Source organism: Fringilla coelebs (assembly GCF_963513975.1).
Source record: "Fringilla coelebs genome assembly, chromosome: 1".
NCBI classification, from domain to species: domain Eukaryota; kingdom Metazoa; phylum Chordata; class Aves; order Passeriformes; family Fringillidae; genus Fringilla; species Fringilla coelebs.
Window position 1 is genome coordinate 50143077 of NC_140028.1, and position 20266 is coordinate 50163342.

The 20266-nt window shown below is 38.1% G+C and overlaps 1 protein-coding gene across 3 annotated transcripts in view; it reads right to left on the bottom strand.

Annotated features, from left to right (window-relative positions):
* MYOM1 (myomesin 1) overlaps nucleotides 1-20266 on the bottom strand; it is a 74495-nt gene that overhangs the window by 44234 nt on the left and 9995 nt on the right. For all 3 annotated transcript variants that reach the window (XM_084222215.1, XM_084222214.1, XM_084222213.1), the window contains exons 3-11: nucleotides 17972-18109; nucleotides 13595-13805; nucleotides 11653-11810; nucleotides 7972-8064; nucleotides 6998-7086; nucleotides 6814-6873; nucleotides 5275-5439; nucleotides 4526-4687; nucleotides 1282-1423 (exon numbers count right to left, since the gene is read on the bottom strand). In XM_084222215.1, the coding sequence (XP_084078341.1) occupies nucleotides 1282-1423; nucleotides 4526-4687; nucleotides 5275-5439; nucleotides 6814-6873; nucleotides 6998-7086; nucleotides 7972-8064; nucleotides 11653-11810; nucleotides 13595-13805; nucleotides 17972-18109 (1218 nt within the window). The remainder of the gene's footprint in view (nucleotides 1-1281; nucleotides 1424-4525; nucleotides 4688-5274; nucleotides 5440-6813; nucleotides 6874-6997; nucleotides 7087-7971; nucleotides 8065-11652; nucleotides 11811-13594; nucleotides 13806-17971; nucleotides 18110-20266) is intronic.

The window sequence follows — 20266 nt, forward strand, 5'->3', positions numbered from 1 at the left end:
GGTACATGCAAGAATCTCTCCTGAGTATTGTTACCATCCCACTCAGGGTGGTTTTGTGATTCTTGTGTCTGCTTGGGGTGAGGGATGCCCAAGCTTTGCTTCTACCATTAGCACAGAGCAGTCCTGCTGGCTCATCCACAAGGCAGTTAGGGGCTACCCTGCCTGAATATTTGAGTCCTTAAATACCTTTGGTGGAATCCAACACTGGAGAGCAGTAACACAGCTTTGGATTTGGGAGGAAATGCAGAATAAACAAGGTGAGCACAACAGAAAAAGCAAAATGCTGTTTCTCTTGCACTTACTCTCAGGGCTAACATCCCTCAATAGCCTAGTTTTAAAATGAGATATTTTTGTTCAGAGTCTAGTCCTGGCTTTTGTTTAGAATTTTTCAATGAATGTTAAAGAGCCATAGCTTAGATCTAGCACAGCAGTGACTGGCACTCAAAAGTTATCAAACCAGTAAAGTTGTATTTGAGTGTCACATTTATTTCACAAAGCAATACCCTCTTTTTACAGAGATATATTTTATGCATATTCAAAGGCATAATATAATTGTGCATACACACACACACACACACATATATATATATGTAAATGTTTGAGTGTTTTTTACATGCATTTGAATAAGCCCAGAGGAACCTCATATGATGGACTCTATTACTGAAATTCAAACAAATATTACCAGCACTGAAAATCACTGCAAGTCTCAAAATACTGACCTAATTTCTAAAATCACAGGCTTCTAGGATCCTACACCTCCATGTGTAATACATGGGGGTTTCACATTTTTAAAAATAATTTCCATGAAGCTTGTGACTCTAAGAGCTGGAATAACAACAGCATTTGGGAAATAAATCCAAGTCCCTTTGAGATAATATTTTGCTTTCTGGTGCATAGTAAGTATTAAGAGAAAGGCAAGAGAGCCCTGGTACTGAAGGAGCCACAGCTGTCTGATGCAGAAGAACTACCCAACACTACAAAATCCTGAGGCCTCTCATGCCTCAGAGGAAGCAGTGAGGGCTGTGCTGTGCAGATCTGGCAGAATCCTTTCTATGCAATTAAATGAAGCAAGATGTGATTATTTCCATGAAAGTTAGATCAGGGCCAGCCAATCAAAAACAAAAAACCAAACCAAAACAAAACAAAATCAGATTTCTTCTGGGCAGGAACAAGAATGAAAATAATAAACTACTTGTTTTATCTCATGTTTCAATGTGCCTTTAGTTTTTTGAGTTGGAATGAGCAGCAATATGAATTCTCCAGTCCAGCACACTCACTGACCTGTCAATGAAATATCCAAGGATGGGGTTTCCTCCATCGACAGCAGGTTGCTTCCAGGAGACAATGACATAATCTTTGTTGGCATCTAAGCACTGCACATCTAGTGGTGCACCAGGGGCTCCAGGGATTTCAGCATCAGCATCTATGAGGATGGAGAAATATGTTTGCAAATGTGAACCACAGTTCTTTCAAATTATTAATCTTTAAGGATTAAATTGTGTTCCTAGTGACTACTACTTAAAAAAGTATTTTCTTTTATATTGCTAGTGTTTTTCTAGGTTTTGGCTTTCCTTTGTAACATTTACAAATGTTACAGCATACTGCAAATGTAATTCACCTAGACATTTTAAATCAAATTAGTACCATGCATTCTGGTTAGGGAGCTGCAAGAGACACTGTTGAACTAAAAACTTGGCAGCCAGGCAATAGTCGAATTAAAAGTATTCATGCACTGGATATAACAATACTGAATTAAATATCTCCCCTTATAGTCCTTCATTGTTTGATTTTGGTTGGCTGTGAACAGCAAAGGTACCAAAACCTTTTGAATGTTTTGCACATACATTATCACTGTGGAATAGAAACTTCATAAGGATAAGTGTATTGTTCCTTTCAAGAGTCTACCACAAATCTGGGCCTGCTGGTGTCAAAGGGCCTTGACTCCTGCATCAGCTTCTGGACACGTCTTATCTAAAGCTTTGAAAAACAGAGCATAATGCTGGGCACTGGGGAATTTTTGCTGTTTACAAAGAGTCTGGTTTGTGAGACGGTGCAATCTTCATGTAGAGAAAAATAACCTTTGCAGCAAGATTCTGTGAAAGACTTTCAAATAAGAGATGTTGTTTCTCTGCAGAATAACATCAATTTGTACAACTGAGAGCTACTTCAGAATTAGACCTGAGTTATATTCCTGAATAAAAAAAATTGCTAATAAATACTATTCATGCATTCCATATAAACCTGAGTTCTCAAAAAGGTTTAATGTTTCAAGGCATTACAGGTTTTTGGTGTACAGTATACAGTAATCCAGATTTTTCATGATATTGACTTTCATGAAAAAATACCTTATTAGAGAATTTAATACGCTTCATTAAGTAAAACAGTAGTCTTTCTAAAAAGAAAAAGAAAATCCCAGCAACACTTTGCAGAGTCTTCTCTTACAGGCAGAGTAACATCACATGGAGCTTTTGAAGCTGACTTGATGTATTTTTTAAAATGGTAACATACAGAGTAAACCATCCAGTTAACATCACAGAATACTAAGAATCATTAGTAATAACAAAATGTCTTCAGTGACCTCTTTATGGCAGGTTTTAATTGCCCATATTTACCACTTGAGAGAACGTGAGACAACAGTTTCTTTCCAAGACAGACTGGGAAACAGCTGGGAGAACCAGCACTGCCGATCAGCCGCTAGGATTTCATCCCTGATGGCTTGCTGACAAATGATGACCTGTAGCCATGGCAGAGCAGTCACACATGCTCTGGAAGCCCATCTGAACGTGTAACATTATGAGCCTCCCTTCCATTGATACACTGATTTCTGTGTGTGACACAAAAAGACAACTGCCCCAGCTTAAATACCAGAGCTACCATTTAAATAAAAGTTGGCTACAGTTTAGGAGGAGCAATGAAGAATACAGTAGCCAACCAAGATTGTGGGGACCATTTAAACAGGAATGCAGAATTTAACTAATGTAGATAGATTTTGCTAAACACACCTTGGCTAGGAAGATACTCTACTGAAAGGGGTGGTGGGTTCAGTCAGGTCACACCTATGTTGCCAGAAGATGTAACAGGATTGAGGGTGATAATTTATTAATATGGCAGCACAATGTAAAACAAATAAAGAAGGACAAGTCCTGTTTCTTGTCACAGAAGCTCATTTCAATCGACTCTTTCTTCAGGTGATGAAAATGTCTGCTTCAGTGGTATTTTCTGGGCAGGTTGTTGTCTCACACAGTTCTGGTGGACTTGGCAAAAAGGAGCCATTCTGGGCATGGTCTCAGAGCCAAGAATTTCCAGAGCCTTTTGAATTAGCATTGCACACTTCAGCTGCTTTTAGCAGCTGGGACAGATATAGAATCAGCACACAACATGATAGCCATGGCTCCTTTTAAAGAAATAATTCTCAATGGATATTCAGTGAAGTTTTTGATGGTACAAGAAACAACATTCACAAAAATTACATTTTAATTCTGCTCTTCACTGCATTACTTCAGAGAACCACCCAGTGGTTGAGATTGGCAGACAGGCCAGGTATTGTCTAGTTTAGCCCCTGGCTCAAAGCAGAGTCAGCCAGAGATGGTTGCCCAGGGCCATGTCAAATCAGGTTTTGGTTGTCTTCAAGGACTGGGACTGCACAGCCTGTCTGGGTAACCTGTTCCAGTGTCTTCTTTATTCCCCTCCATCAGGTACACATGGATAAACTCCTCTCATGATCTCTTTTCCAGGCTGAACAGTCACAGCTTTCTCAGTCTTTCCTATATGAAAAATGTTCCAAGCCATAAATCACCTTCACATCCTTTCAGTGGCCTCACTTCAGTGAGCCCATGTCTCTTTTGCATGGGGGAATCTCAGAGTTGGATCTAGCATTGGATGAGCCCCACCAGTGCTGAGTAGATGGTAAGGATCCCCTCCTCAGCCTGCTAGCAATGCTTTTCCTAATGCAGCCCGGGATGCCACTGTCTTTGTGACAAGGGCCCATGTTCACTTTGGTCCACCAGGATCCTTCCTGAAAAGCACCTCTCCAAACCGACAGCAGCCTATTCTGCTGCATGAGATTATGCTTCTCCAGCTGCAGATCTTTATATTTCCATTCCAATGTGTATTTTCCTGCAGTGTGCATTAGAGAGAGCCCCTCAAACTGAGAAGAAAATCTTGATAAAAATAGTGCAGTTTAGCTTGCAGTGGGATGGTTACAAAAAAGCATTTGTAACTTCTTATGTGCATTTTTCCTCCTTATGCCTTATATTCAGCACTCTGAACACAACACCCTAAATTTCCTTGTCACAATGGAGTTTAGAAATCTTTGGGCACACGACACCAAAGCCTGACACATGCACGGGGTTTTTCCAGAGATAACAACTGGAATGTACATCGCTAGAATCTATGAATAGAAAATAATTATTCTGTTGTGATGGGGGATGACAAGGGGAGGGGGGGAAACACCTCAAATATCTGTTTTTGCCAAAACGTTTTCCTCAGCTCTATAGTGAGTTTTGTGCACGAGAGGGTGTCTTACCTCGAACAAAGACATAACCACTGTACTCTTCATAGTACTCTCCCATCGCCACTCGGAGCGTGTAAAGACCTTCATCTTCCTTGTTGGCATGAGTCAGTGTCAAAGAAGCTCGCTCCCCACTCCACTGCATCTGGACCCATTTGGATGGTGTAATAAGAACACCTAGGAATCAGAGAACTTCATGATGAGCACCAGCAGGATCTACTGGGGAATAGGTTCTGAATATGGAGACTATATTGGGATAGATTGGAAATACAAAAGAGATCCCTCTTATTAGACAACATTCTGTATATGAAAACAATCATAAAGAGCATCTAATTCTGCTCTTATGACAACTTTGATTTCAAAGCATTACTTCAGAAAGCAATCTTTTTTTATATTTTATCTGCTGTTACAGAACACTGTGCAACTACTTAAAAAATATCTTGGCGTACAAAAAAATAAATAGTAAAAGCCATATGAGCTCTAAAAATGGGCCACATAGCTGTTGGCTCTGATAAAAATGCTTCCAATTTAGATTTTTTTAAGAAATTAAAAATCCCTAGAAGACATTTTCACAGTGATTTGTTAGTTTTCTGTGGTTTCACATCAAAATGCTAAATTATGAAAGAATTCTAGTTGAAAAAGAGAAAATATTTTCATTGGAAAACCTGAGAAAGTGATGACCAAATAATAACATTGACGCAAGCTGAAATAAGTAAAGATTTACATGAAAGAAGTTTCTATTTCTTCTTGTCAAACATTCTCACCATTTCTGTACCACTCAATGTCTGGTTTGAAGCGCTTGATATCAGGATTGATGACAACTGTGCAGCCCAGACTCATTGTTTCACCTTCTCTCCCAAAGGCTACATCAAACTTGTCGACAAAGCTGATTTCAAACCTGGAAGCATAGCCATGAGGGGTAACGGCAACTGTACAAGAGAAAAAAAACATCTGGTTTTCTCTCCTTCTGTGACAAGAGTAGGAAGAAAAAGTACTCAGTGATTATGAATACAGTCACAGGTGAAGTTCAAGGTATAAATAGGAACAATATGTATATTAAGTCATCATCTTGAGAGGCAATTGCAGCGTTGGATAATCCAAGTCCTTTCTATTGCAGAGAAACAACTATTTCATTTGTTCAGCTCTAGATCACACAGCTACTTCATTTTAGCAAAGAGAGGCTTTCGCAGGATTTAATTTCAGAATTTTCAAATCTTCTAATCCAGTCTTTTATGACAAGGTTTGTTTTATAACTTTAAAAGACTTCTATTTGTGATTAATTATTTGTTCAGGTCAAGTTGATCTCTTTCTTCATTTTAACTCCTTGCTCTATCTCAGAGCAGTCATGTGTCCACTCAGCCTTTGTTTTTGTAAGCTAATAAGCCTTTGTGGGGGCTACTATTAACATAAAAGTGTAGCCTGTTTCTATTCTTGTTCCTGAATTTATTTCTTCAGCTGCTGTGTGTCCCAGGTGGTGCAGTTTTTCAGACAAAACATCCTAAAGTGCCTTTCACTTGTACTGTACATACGTGGTAGAGATGTTTCCATGTTTGTTTTGAAAACAGCTCAGCTGATAAAAAATAAGGTCACACTTTACTTTTACTCAACTAGCCTACACTGATAACTTTCCCTCTTTCTGTGATCAATGAATATATGCAAATTGTGATCTTTCTTTCTCATAAAGAAGTGATAGATCCCAAATTTTATTTGAAATATATAGAAGTCTCATCTGTCAAACATTTCATAGGGTTCCCAGGGCACCTTCATCCACATGGCATATGTGGGAGGATTGTCTTATCATCATGGAAGCATGGATCCCATATTGTTAAAATGGGAAGTTCTCAGGTAAAACAAACTACAATTTTTACCTTCATACATCCCAAAATAGTCTAATTGGGTTCTGGATATTTAGTCCTTTCTATGCATTTTCTGTTCATTTTCATAGCTTATGAAACCACATAAGCAGCAGATAACAATTAAGTCACCTACTGTGTGTAGGCACATGCTTCCTCATGCCATGTTTTACATATTGCAAAAGAGGAAGTGGTTCTCTCTTTGACAGATTCTATTTCATAGTGAAGTGCAATATTAACAGGATATTTCTTATATAATCCAACAGACCTGGAAGGCAATGCCATTTCCCCCCGCTAATGAGGCCAGCACCATCCCAAATTGTAAAGCCCCGCACCATTGTAAATCAGAGCTGCTTCTTTTTAAAATAATATTACTAAATATTCCGCTTAGTCATGTGTCATGATGTCAAACTATAAATGGAAGTGCCAAAGAAACGTATTGTAACTTACATGGAGAGAGGGAAAGATTTCTAGCATGCAAAAGACTTGCGTCAATTTCTCCTTTGTACCCTACACAGAAAAAGACAAAATGGTCACTACCACCAAGAGGCAAAGGCTATGTGAGACACAAAACCAAAACTGGCAATGTGCATCTTAATAAAAAAAAACTTGAAGGAAATATTTTGCAACCTACTCTTTACCACGAGGGAAGCATAAACCGAAACTTCTCCTTTAACATTCATAGCAGAGGCATGATACTGGGCAGTGTCGTCAAATTCGCATCTGAAATGATAAAAATGATTAGGCAGAGCACCCAGTCGCTCCTTGGCGTAGCCTCTCTGGTATTTTAGATTAAGAAAACCCTCAGAAATCTGGGTAAAATCTATAAAGTAAAACCTTGGGAGACAGACACACTAGACACTGGACTGATTGTAACCATTAAGTTTTTCTCAATGTTAGATCCCGGTGTTTGAAATAAATGTCTCTTTTCAAATATCTCTTACAGATTTGAAATTGGGAATATAGCATAAGTAGGAAAAATTATCTGATAATATTAATTGCTAATTTACTGTCTTCTACAAAGAGATGCCTAACATGGAACTTGTAGGAATGGTAGGTTTCATAAAATATTTTCAAAGGGCACCTTCCAGTAAAATTGTCAAATCCAGGTTGTTATTGATTAGGACTTACGTTTTCAATATTTTTAATGCAACGGGAGTGCAAAAATTTCCCGCTTGGAAGATGAATACTGTTAAAGATCTTTCTTGTATATAAGTGAGGACATCTCAGTTCTGTTCCTTATTTCAGTAAGAATTGTGTACTTTGCTATATTTGAAACAGTTAATTCACATATTTTTACATGTTTCATTGTACTTAAAAAGCAGAGAAATGGAAAAAGTAATCATAGATGTCGCACTTTTCTGAGTCTGCCATAAATAAAATATCCAGATAAATAACTCAGGTAAATTGTATGTCCTCTACTGAGGTACACCGGAACTGCTTCAACATTTAGAAGACAGCATTCTCCACAGTTGATATCTCTGATATTACCTGACTTGATATCTCTTACATCCCCAAGAGGTATGTTCACATTTTGCAGCTCTCATTCTATAGCTCTCATTCTATTTCAGCTAAAGCTGTTTGTTAAATTATTTAATATTTCCTTACTCTGTAATCTCCAGGGAGTGCAAACCATATCGACTTTGAATGATATACTTGCCAGGGTGAGCCTGCACATCAATGGGCACATTATTCTTGTACCTATGGAAAAGCAAAGAAGCAGTATGTCACAAAGACAAGTCATTCTATACCTTAAAAGGTCAACTGCTTGATATTTGAAGTAGAACATCAGTAGAACATCATAATTTCTTCTTGATAAACTGTAGTCTAACTCCCTGGGAAGACATTACATATCTTTGGAAGTGTAACATTTCTCTCTTTCTCTTTGACCTGCCCCAGGTAGATTTTATTCTCAAATTAAAAGATGAAAATAGTCCTGAGTGGGATGAAAATCAGTTCATATTACCACAAACTTCATGTTGCTACTTGTAAAAGAAAGGAGGAGTCACACGAGCAACATCTCAGAGTTTTGTAAATGGCAAATAATAATTTTGTAGCCTCCTTACTTACTAGCTATCATAAATATTTTATTCAGTTTGCATATTTGACCTACTTTTCAAACCTTTATATACACAAAAGTGTCAGGTAGAAAGTTAACTTTCTTGTTTACTTGCAACTTAACAGGGTTAGACTGGAATCCACTATGAGTATTTTCTGGTAGGAAAGGTTTACTGTTCAAAATTAGCAGTTGTCCCAGTTTGAAGGAATGAATGAACCAGTGCTGATCAGTGGTGAGCTGATACTGCTAATTTCAGAATTTATACAAACACTTTGAGACTCTCATAGTGGAAGAACAGTGGTGCATGATAAATTCTTCCTCTTCAATTGTTGCATCAGATGTCACTCATTCATACATGGTGTAACCAAGTGAATGTTTTCTCAATCCTGTCTTAAGCAGGCACTGGAAATATGGAAAAACCTGGCAATAGAAGTCTAATAAATAAATAAATTGCACTCTGAATTGTATTCAGTACATTTGGCACTGATGTGAGGTCCATAAAGAAAAAATGTTTCCTAAGAGAGTGTCTTACGTTACATAGCTTCTTCCCTGTCCTTCATAAGGTGTATATATATATATATAAAGTGAAATGATAGAGGATGATAGATAAAAGTATCTTCATCTTTTACTCTGGTGTAGCTTAAATAAATCTTTCTTCTCACAACAGATAACCAGACAAAGAAGTTTGCTTCTTCATTTTCAGATTTTATATTTTAAAACTCTCATGATTTTCAGTCAGGAAAGGGAACTGGTCTGCTGTCAGTGGCTTGCCACACTTCACCAAACAAATCAGTAATTAACAATTTTATTTTCACCAAGAATATTATCAGTTGAATATGTCTCAAGATTAATATTGTGTATATTATAGCCACAATAAATCTGAAAACTGTCTTTCAGCAGCATCAGTGTTGTACAATAAAGAATATTTCCCTGACTACAAATATTTGGGCATAGTAACACACTGAGAGCTTTCCAAGTGCTTAAGTGAGTAAGGGCCACAAACCTAACGCTTTTTATCCTCATCTCTCTCTCAAGCAAACATCCATGAAAAGGGACCCAGTGCAGGGCAGTACTCGCTATTCTGCACATCAATCATTTGCAGAGATGCCTGACCTCATTACTCTATTATCCTGGTTTAGGCAATGAATAATACATGAACCCAGAAAGAGTAATACACTCACCACCACCCTTCACCTCATCTGTGAGCTGGTGACCCCCAGACTGAACTGCCTGGGAACATCAGGGCATCTTTATATTACTTCTAGTGTGTAAAATATTTTAGAAAATAGAATAATGCCATCAGTTTGCAATATTTTCCAGGGCATATTGTGTGAACAGGTCTTAGCTCCACTGTATCTATCCAAAGGGCTGGGCAACTCTTGGATCCTATGGCAGCAAAGTTGTTTGGTAGCATGGGGTGCTGTGCAGAAACAAGGTTTTACTGGGTCATGCCAGCAGCAAGAAGACTTTCACTTCTTTTGTCTTCATTATCAGGTTAGTAAAAAGGAATTGATTCAATTTTTGTTTATTTATATTCATCTGTAGAAAGAATAGGACTCGTGTTAGAAGAACCACTTGTTATTTCTGGAAATGCAAATTCCAGAGCAGCCAAGTCATTAGCTAATGTGGGACTGCAACTTCTCACTGTCATTAGGCACTGATAATTTATGCTTTCTGCTACTGGTTTCAAATGTCCTGAGCTTTCCATATGGTTTTTTTTCCAGGGGAGTTAGAACAGCTGCAACAGGCAGGTTTTCTCTAGAGAAAGTCCATAAGCTTTATAGTTTTTCAGGCTCAGCATGAAAAGGTCTTCATTGCTTATAGAAAGAATGACTGTTTGCAATAATCTACTGACATTTTGTTAGAAGGCTGAATGAAAGCTGACAGATCCAGGTCAGCACTGTTCTATATCTTAGAGCAAAGACACCTGCTGAAAAGGATGTGATCTCTTTTCCTTTTTTTTTTTTTTTTCCATTAGTAGCCTGTGGCAAACTGAAATCCCTTTGGAATTCAGATGTACAGTAAAATGATGTATTAATTTCCACCATCCACATTTAGCACTCAGATGAAAGGCTGGCTCACAGCGAGAGGAAAGACAGACAGCTGAAGGCTCAGTTTAACCATGTCAAGTTTTGGGGATAAGGTGAATCTCAACCAAAGTGAAAATGACCCAGCTCCTGAATTCTTGGGGAGTATTCAGGTTACAGAGCTGGATTACAGCCATCAGCATAGCTCTCCATTGCTTATATCCAGCTGAGACCAGATCTGAAGGGTTTGTCTGGAATCCTCTCCAGGTGGAATGTTAACACAGGGCACTTGTGACCGTTACAGGAGAGGAAAACTGTGTCCATGCAGAGCCTGGCTGTCAGAGTCCCAGGAGAGAGATCAGTGACTTTGTGGACTCAGCTCTGGCCTATTAATATACCTCTTAATAGCAATATTTGACAAGCCCTGAGATTAAAGTTTTTCAGACCTAAATAAATGTAGACTCCCTTAAGCAATTCAAGCAGCAAATTGCAATATATGATTATTACATAACATTATGATATAGTAGATGTTTCCCTTCCAACTCAGCATATTCTGCAAAATTTTCCAATACTTCCAAAGTTTTCATTTTATTTGAATGGTTCCAGATCTACCTGAAGTCACTGACTCCAAACACTGACAATGTGTTTGCTATGAACACATCATCATTACTGAGATTTCACAGCATCATCAAGGGATTTCTATTTCATAGAGATTCAGCACTATAACTGCTCAGCTGCCAAAAAGTTTGCCCTTGACCAAAGCCTGCTTTAATGCTTCAGGGACATTAGTGTCATTTGTAGAACTAAACTCAAGTATTTGGGAAACATTTTCAAAGACAGTATGATAAATTAAACTGCTATTTTTCTTTAATCATTGACAAAAGGATTATAGTTGATGTCTCTACCAAATAAAAAAGTCTATTTATTCCTAGTGCTGTTACACAAATATTTTAAATATTATTCTATTAGTTAATTTACTATAATAATTATATAATTATTTGTATTGTTTTTATTATCACTTCATTGTAATATTTTGCTCTTTTTCTGTACAATGTGATGTGAAAGGTGTTTGACAGGCCTGCCATCAGTACCTGATCTTTTTTTAATTTAACTTATATCTTTCCAGAAAAATGACAACATGTACTGAGATGACTTCAGATTCTGGTTAAGTGGTGACTTTCGGTGCCAGGGATACAAACTTACCACGTAACACGGGGTTCTGGCCAGCCAGCCACAGAGCAATTAAATCTAACATTTTCCTTTTCCCAGATAGTGTGGGAACGAGGCTCAATGATAAACTCAGGAGCATGTAAGAGTTTATCTTGATTCAACTTTCTATGGAATGCCTGAGTCTCTTCTAGCTGGAAAAGAAACATTTTATTATACACTTGATTGTAGCAGCAGTTAGAAGTGCAAAATATTAATAACAAATCAAACAAACAAACAAAAAAAACCCCCAAAACAAAAAAGGCAAACCCCCCTGAAATTTTTTTTAAACATCCAGACACACTTAATGTATTTATCTCACCTGGACACAGAAATGAAAGTTTTCATTTTCCAGAAGTTGTCCTTCCAAAATAACTAGATTTGATTTTACAGGGCTTTTCCCCTCAAAATTATTCTAACTAAAATAATAGTCCACATTTAATTACTTATTTATTATTTTAAATACAGAGTGGAAGGTGAAATAGGCCTGAAACTCAGATGTCTTCTGTACTTGTGCTGTAATGCAAGGTTCTCTTTGCCTAGATCATCTCTGACAGAACTACTTTCAAACCTTTCCTCCTGACAGGATCTTTCATCCTCAAAAGGCAATTGGTTCAACTGCTTGACTATCCACAGAGCTGGAAAAAACTCCTAATATGGTAAAAATCTTGCTTTCTGCAAACTAAATGATTTCTTTTCTGCCCTAACTTTCAAACATATGGAGAATTACAGGTCCCTGTATTCAGATTGTTAAAAGAGGACTTCTATAAAGAGGGCAATACCAGTTTTCCTTACAGTGGTTTCTCAGTACTGGACAGATTCTATTTGTCCTCAACATTCATCAAACAGTGACTGCTCATTATCATAGACCCAGCAGATTCCAACATGATGAAACAACTGTTCCGTATGTGTGACTGATAATACTCTAGATTGGTATTTGTTTTTTTACAACTGTCACTAAATTGACTGACCTTTTATAACTCTCAGATCCTTCCTGAGGTACTTCTACTTAGCCAGGGATTCCTCATTTACTTTATTTTTCCTTCTGTGTGTAGTAATTTCCATTGGTTGTTATCCAATTTCACCCTCAATGTTTCTCAATTTTTGAGATGATTTTGACTTTTTTACCTTGTCTTTAATAGTGTGTACACCTTTTCCAACCTTATGTCATAAGGATATTGTATAAGCATATTGCCAATTCTTCTGCTCAAAACAATAAATAATAAAATATAGTAATAGTATAGTGTAGTATAGTATAGTAATATAAGTAGTATAGTAAAAGAAATAAAGTAATATATTTGCTAAATGAAACATATTTGCATTTACATGTCCTGTCTGGTCACAACAAATTTGTAACTATGCTCTGACAATTACTTTTTAAGAAGTTGGACAGTAATGCACACAATTAGAGATTCAGTTCCACATTTCTTCTTCAATTTACACCTAATTTACCCTAATTCTATCCTAATTAATACCCAATGTTTAAAACTCTGGGGTGAACACTTTGGACAAGCCATAAAAGTCCAGAAATTACCCATTCACCTACTTATGACCTATATATATACAGCCACCTTTATTCTCTGCCCAGCAGCTGCCTCACCCTCCAGATGAAGGATGCTGTGCCATTTAAATAGGTGTGGGCATGACCAAAGAGCCTTCCCTGGTCCCCTACTCTGTCCTTTTCTCTCAGCACAGCAGAAGCATTCCTGGCGCCTGCCTGGGGCACAGTGCCTCTCTCCTGTTCCATTTGATACCTAGATAACAAGACTTTTAAATAATTCAAGAGATTTCCATTGAAAATACTTGGGTTTATTACTACCATTATTGTGATTGCCCATGGAGTAAATCAGGGCACTGGTGTGCTAGGCACTTTATAAACACCGAACAAAAGAAGACTAATTTTCTTTTCCAGTTTAAGTATTAATTTCTAATCTTTTACCGTTTTCTTCATGGCTACACGTTCAGCAGACTCCCGGATCGCCACTTTCCTTGACTTTTTTTCGTGATGTTCCTCTTCAGAAGTTGTCTTGGCCACCTTGCTGACACTAACTCCTTCCCCTGTGGCAAAAAGGTTCCTCTTGGCAACATATGCAGCACTTTCTTTAATTCTCTCTTCTTCAGTGTCTGTGATACCACTGATATTCACTTGTCTGTAAGAATTTTTAGAAAGCAGAATCCCATTGGGAAATGCTGAGAACATGTTCCATTTCTACTTGCTACCAAATTAGCCAGCATAGTGGCCAACACCCTTCTGCTACAACACTCTCATGTATTCAAAGCAGAAACATGGAAAGGATTCTGCAGAAAGACTGAGCATTTTACTGTCCAAAGTCATGGCCATGTTCAGGGCCTCTCCCTCTAAATATGCCATACACATTTTCAGTTTAAACATTATCCTACTGTGGCTTTTTATCTCCATCACTATAAAGATGAGTGAAAGGCACAACCACAGATGCTCAAGGTATTAACTTACAGCTGCAGTGCTTGTAACAGCACTGCCAAAGGGGCAAGAGATAAATTGTAGCTGTATAACAATCAATGTCCTCATTCATGAATTATTAAACTCCCCCATCCCACCCTATACCACTGTAGACAACAAAAAGTTCTCTTTGTTCACAGAAAATTCCATCCTATATTGCTATATATGCTATATAATTTATATATGCTGTATAAATTCCATCCTATATTATCGTTCAGGAAGATAACTGTGAATTTTCTTGCAGCCTCCTCTTCAGGCTTTGTACAGAGGTGAGACACAAAGAGCTCTCAGTGGGTGCAATCCTCTTTCCACACTCACATGTGGATGTACTTTTGAAACCATACTGCTTTGGCACTGCCAGGACGTTACAGCTGATGTAGTGGTGCATGCACAGTGAGAGTTCCTTGACTTAAGAAGAAGCATTAATATCCTCCTGCTCAATTTAGTTACTTTAAGGGAACATTAGATAGCACACTGAAAACAAATTCTGTTTAAGTTCTCATGAAGTGCCATCTTGCAAGCACTATAGAACATCACCCCTGTTTCTAGAGTGCACTCCTTTATCCTGAAATACTTACTACTACTACTACAAAGCCAAAAATAGAAGGAAGAATTTTTTTTTCTGTTTTTTTTTTTTTTTTAAGATTGCCAATATTCTGCATCTGACAGCACATCTCAATAATAAAAATAATTGAATTTAAGCTCAGAATTAAGTGTCCAGCCCCTTATATATGAAGTCAATTTGGTGAGATGCAAGTCAGTCAAGCAGTGGAATACTGTTAACTTAATTACATTTAACAACTGCTGAAAAGACTAAAAATCTTACTTAAAAGCATAGAGCTTTGATCACCCTCAAACTCAACTTCCTGCGTTCCTTCCTTCCTCCACTAAGGCACATCAGCTATCTCCACACATATCACCTGAAGCTCAGGTGATATGGAAGAGATTTTTAAAAACAATTTTGAAAAAAATCAGTATAATGAATATGAATATAGCTTTCTACATTCATTTTAAATGAATCCATGGCATTTTTCTTCAAAGGCAAACTTATACTATTTCCTCCTTAATTACATTAGTTAAGATCTCAGCAACTTCACAGTATGGACTGGTTCCTCAAGACATTAAGCATCTTTTGGGAGCTGATGAATATCCTCTGACTAAAATAGAACTCATCCTAGTCATCTGCTCTTGTAATCCCCAGATGCTTTTGATCAACAGTATTAAATATTTAGCTTTTCTAATAATTTCTCCCTGTTATAATCTTCCCAGATCAAAGAGAAACATGTTCCCTGAAATGGCAAATGCACTAAATCAGCAAACTGTGCCTTTAAGAGCAGATTTTACAGTCAAGTCTCAAGGGTTTCAGTAGAAAATAATTTTCAAACAGATCCAACCAGATCCAACCCCAAATGGCACAGGCAAAATATAATTTTAAGGGTATCTCACATCTACATTCCTTTGGCATAGGCTTATTAGTGATTGCAAATAGTTCATGAGCCACATTCAGCAACTTCAGCACTTATGGCATTATATCAAGCTCTGGGTGTTTTACTGTCTAAAATGCTGTCTGGCTCTCCACAATTTTCTCTTGCAAGGATTAGCCCAGGTGTTTAAAAGGTGTTTAAAAGGATCAGTTGTTAAGTGAATAATCTGAGCAAAGTATTTTTTCTACAGCAAAACCTGAGGGTTCTGAAGTAGAACTAAATAATGGAAATGGTGACACATCGCTGAAGGTCACCCAGCTCCAACAAAACCCCAGAGAGATGACCTTTATAAATAACTATTCCTTTTAACAGCTCTCTGCCCATGGGAAACAACACATCAATTCCTCTGTGGAATTTGGGAATGACATATAGCATGCACATGGTTCAATGGTCTTCAGCTGTTATCTTTCAAACAAAAATAAATATCTGAGAGGAATGTGGCATGCAACTTCCACAGTCTTGGCATGTGGTCATGAGCATGATGCCAACAGTGAAAAGCCTAAACCAGATACCATTTCATGCTATGTTGAGTTGAGCACTCAACAGCCATCATATGCTCTTTTTAACTAATTTTAAAAATTTTTTTAACAATCCCAAAACAAAATTTAAAATTTTTGTGTCATTTCAGTGGCAGAAAAACACACACAGCTTTCTGAATTGCCATAAGCAAAAAGTAAGATTAACATGCACAAAAAAAAAAAACCCAAACAAAAAAAAACAAAAAAGAATAACAATGACATAAGAATTTGACAGTACCTATTAATGTAGCATCTCAAACAGGACACCAAAATAGTTTACAGACAACAAGTAAATGAAGCTACACACGGTCACATTGAGTTACATATTACTTTATGCATTGAAAAATAAAATAAATGAAATTATTTCTTAATATTTGTTGAAATGTTAACATGCTGTGCTAAGATCACAGAGGCCTGTAAAAAAGCTAAGTACTAATCAAGAGTTGTGTTTCTTGACTATTGCCCAATACTATAAATTTTACTTGTGTAGACTCAACATAAAATAAAAAGGAAGGATATTTGTGCTTGAGGGCATGGGAGACAGATGATGGTGAGCTGCAAATCTGCTACATAAGTATAAACACTGGCTGAAATGCAAAAGTAGTGAGGAGCCTTGAGAATATGTTATTCAAGATTTGCATGAGACTGTCACATTTTTATGTGTTTCTATCACAGAAGATACAGATGAAACTCCAAAACAATTTTTTTAAAAAAGGTAGCAGTGTGTTTTTAATGTTGGTTGGATCAAAGAGCAGTGAAACCAAAACAGATATGTACAAGGGGTGAGAAAAAATTACTCTGAGATAGTGGGAGGGAGCTAACAAAAAACACAACTACTGTTCTCATCACAAAAGCATCAGAAATGCTCAAAAGGCCAGAGCAATAACATCCTCCATGGACAAAGTGGAACTCAGTTCATATGAAACCACAAGTTTGGGTATAAAGCAGAAGTGCCTTTGGGTGTTGGTGAAGCAGTAGACAGACAAGCACTGGCTCCCAGAAACAACTTGGATGTGTCCCCTTAAAAATGCTGGGCTGCAGAGGAAAGACAAGTTGAAGGGAGGTTTCTGTTCAACTGCAGGTAGGCAAGAACATTTTTTCCTGGCCTCTAACCAGGAACAAGTCTCCACACTACACCCCAGTATGTATTAATCTGAACAAGTGACTATGCTGGAACTGCTGGAGACTCCTACTGAAATCACCATGCCATACCCCAAAAAGGGCAGGGGAGCCTCTTTGCTGATGTTGGTTCTGGCTTCCACATAAAGTTCACATTCAGCTTTACTGAGAGCACTGCTGCAGTAAGATGTATTACATCAGTAGTAACCATGCAATAAATACCACCAACACGTGAGATCACTGTGAATCATTACAATGGATTTGAGAAGGCATTTGGTTTTATTCCAGGTTCTCCCTGTGCCAGGACAAGATATTAGCACATTGTTTCATTGTTTCTATGTATAATGCTTGGTAAGAGAGATTTGATTACAGAACAAGTCTTCAAACCAAAAGAATAAGCTAAATAATGTGGACAACATGCTTGCCAGGTCCTCAGTTAGGGTTCTAATTATATTTTCATTTCATAGAAAGTGGCCCTGACAATGTGCTCAAAACAAAGTCCAGACACATAGGTTCATTTGTCCTGCCTCTGGATGAACAATGTCCAATTTCCTGCCAGTCAGTTGACTTCTCTTTTTCTTTTTATCACTCATATGAAGTGCAAACTATCACCATAGGATCCATGAGAGTAAATACAGATTAATGGATTTGTTATTTTATAATTTGTCAATAAAATGTCAGAAATAAGATACCAAACAAAATGAAAATGAACATACCGTCCTGTGAATATGGGCACTGAGTAGTCTAAGGCTTCGTTTTCTTTGTCCTCTGATATCAAACTCTGTTTTGCTCTCTTTGCTTTGGGACTCATCTTATAGGACTGATCTTCTATCATTAAGTTGGAATTTTTCAGTCTGAAATAAAAATTATACTGTTAAAATCAGGAAAACAGCTGTTAAGAAGCACTCAAAAATACAATTAAAGTACTACAACTTTTTTCTGTCTTGTTTTATAATCAAGAATTTGTAATTTTTAGTAGCTGTAGTTTCAGAGTTATTAAACACATAAGTAAGTGTACTTTTCACAGCCCCATCATTACAAACACACCAAATATATCCCTTGATATTAAATCTAAATAGATAGAGTAGGCAATATACCTGGTAGCAATGTACTTTTAACAGCTTTTGGGTTGGGACTTGGGAAGATCATTTAAGTCTCTCTACAGAAATTGTAGGGCACTGCATTGCTCAGAAACCAGTGCTGCCATTCCCACTGCTCTCCCATACCACTCCAGTGGGAAGAGTTGAGTGAAGTAGCACCATTTAAGATAGCACAAATAAATGGAGGATGACTAAAAAGGAGGAAGAGCTTTCCCCCCCACCACCCCATCCTCACCAGCCTGGGAGGGATTCTGAAGAGCATGAAGCATATTTGAGACAATCACTTTAGGTTAATTTTTAACATAGTTACAAATTGTGTAAACAAAGCTTGAAACACCTGGTCCTCCTTTGATAAAGCAACACATCTCTAATTGCCATATCTATGGAATATGCTAATTATTTGTCAGCCTTCAATAAATCCCCAAAGTGTCTGTTCACCTGTCTTGCAATATCACCACAGAAAATCACATGTGAGTCTGCTTCTGGTCTGGGGATCAGCTCCCTGCTGCCATGTGCAGATACAGGAGGAGAGTGATGGTTTCTCAGCAAGGCTCGTTAGCCCTGACATGTGCCTCTGTCAGGGATAACCTGCTTCCCACACCCTGGATGCCTTACACTGGTGTCTCCACACAGCATGCAGCACACATATATCAAAAGCCATGCTAACACTGGGCCCCTGGGAATGTTCCACATGCATAATGTAATATAATATTGTATCCTTGGGCTAATGTTTTCCTTAGGCTGTATCCCTGCAAAAGTACCACCACCAACACAAGAAGAGTGCTTCGTTTCCAAAATGCGTGCTAGTAATCTATCCACTGGGACTGCGTGAGATGACACAGGATCGCTTTCATTCTCCTGTCCTCCCTTCCTTCCTTTCTTTGTGTCCATCCCTTTGCCCAGACTGAGTTCTCTCCTTACCCAGTTCCTGTTAAATCAGTCTCCCATTCTCTAGCTCTCTGTCTTTCTTATTGTAATTCCTCTGTGCTCCCCAGGTGCCACCATCACCAAGCCTGCAGCACTCCTGCCAAGAGACACTCAGCACAGGGTGTAGAAGCAACCATGCACTGCTTCTCCTTCCTTCTTCCTCTCCCTGTAACCTGCTTTCCACACAAAAGAAGGCACAGCCAGTGAGGGACTGTGGCACACACTGCAGGATTGGGGCCAAGGGTTTTCCATGTCAGGCATCACTGGGTCAGCTAAGGCACAGACCACATCTACAGGAGAGAGATGCTGTGGGCTCTGGGCTTTGACACGAGGCACTGCCCGGGAGAGCCAGGGACAGAGTACAAGAGAGGCAGATCCAGCTTTAGGGACAGAAATCCAAGCAGAAATCACTCAAGAAGAGTCCAGGCAGAGTAAAATAAAAAGGAAGAGAGAAACACATTGAAATGGGGTGTGCAACGGCCTTACTCCTGGGTTGGACAACGATGTGGTGCAATCACTACAGCAAACCACAAATGCACTGGGAGAACTCATCAAATAAGGAATAAGAAACATCAAAGGCAAACTGTTTTCATTACTTTTCTTAATTGAACTAGAGTCTGTAAGGAGCTGCAGATCTTTACTTAGCAGGTGACTTTTATTCCTGTCCTATTTAAAAATGGGTCAAACCTGCAATTTTGACTCTGACAGACATTAGATTTCCTCAGAGCTTTAGGCTGAACCTGTTAGGAGGCCACTTCATTCCTAGTTGTTTCTAGATCAAGAAGGATCACAGTACCAACTGAACTTCAGTTAAAATGTCTAGAAGTTTTTATTTTCATGTATGTAGTTGAAATGTGGTGAAAATTTCAGCTCAGGCATTTACAGCACTGTTAAATCCAGACAAACACATTATTCCTAAAGGAGAGTTTGGCCTTGCAGTCAGTTTATTTTTCATTTAAGGTCCAGATTACACATTCATTCAGG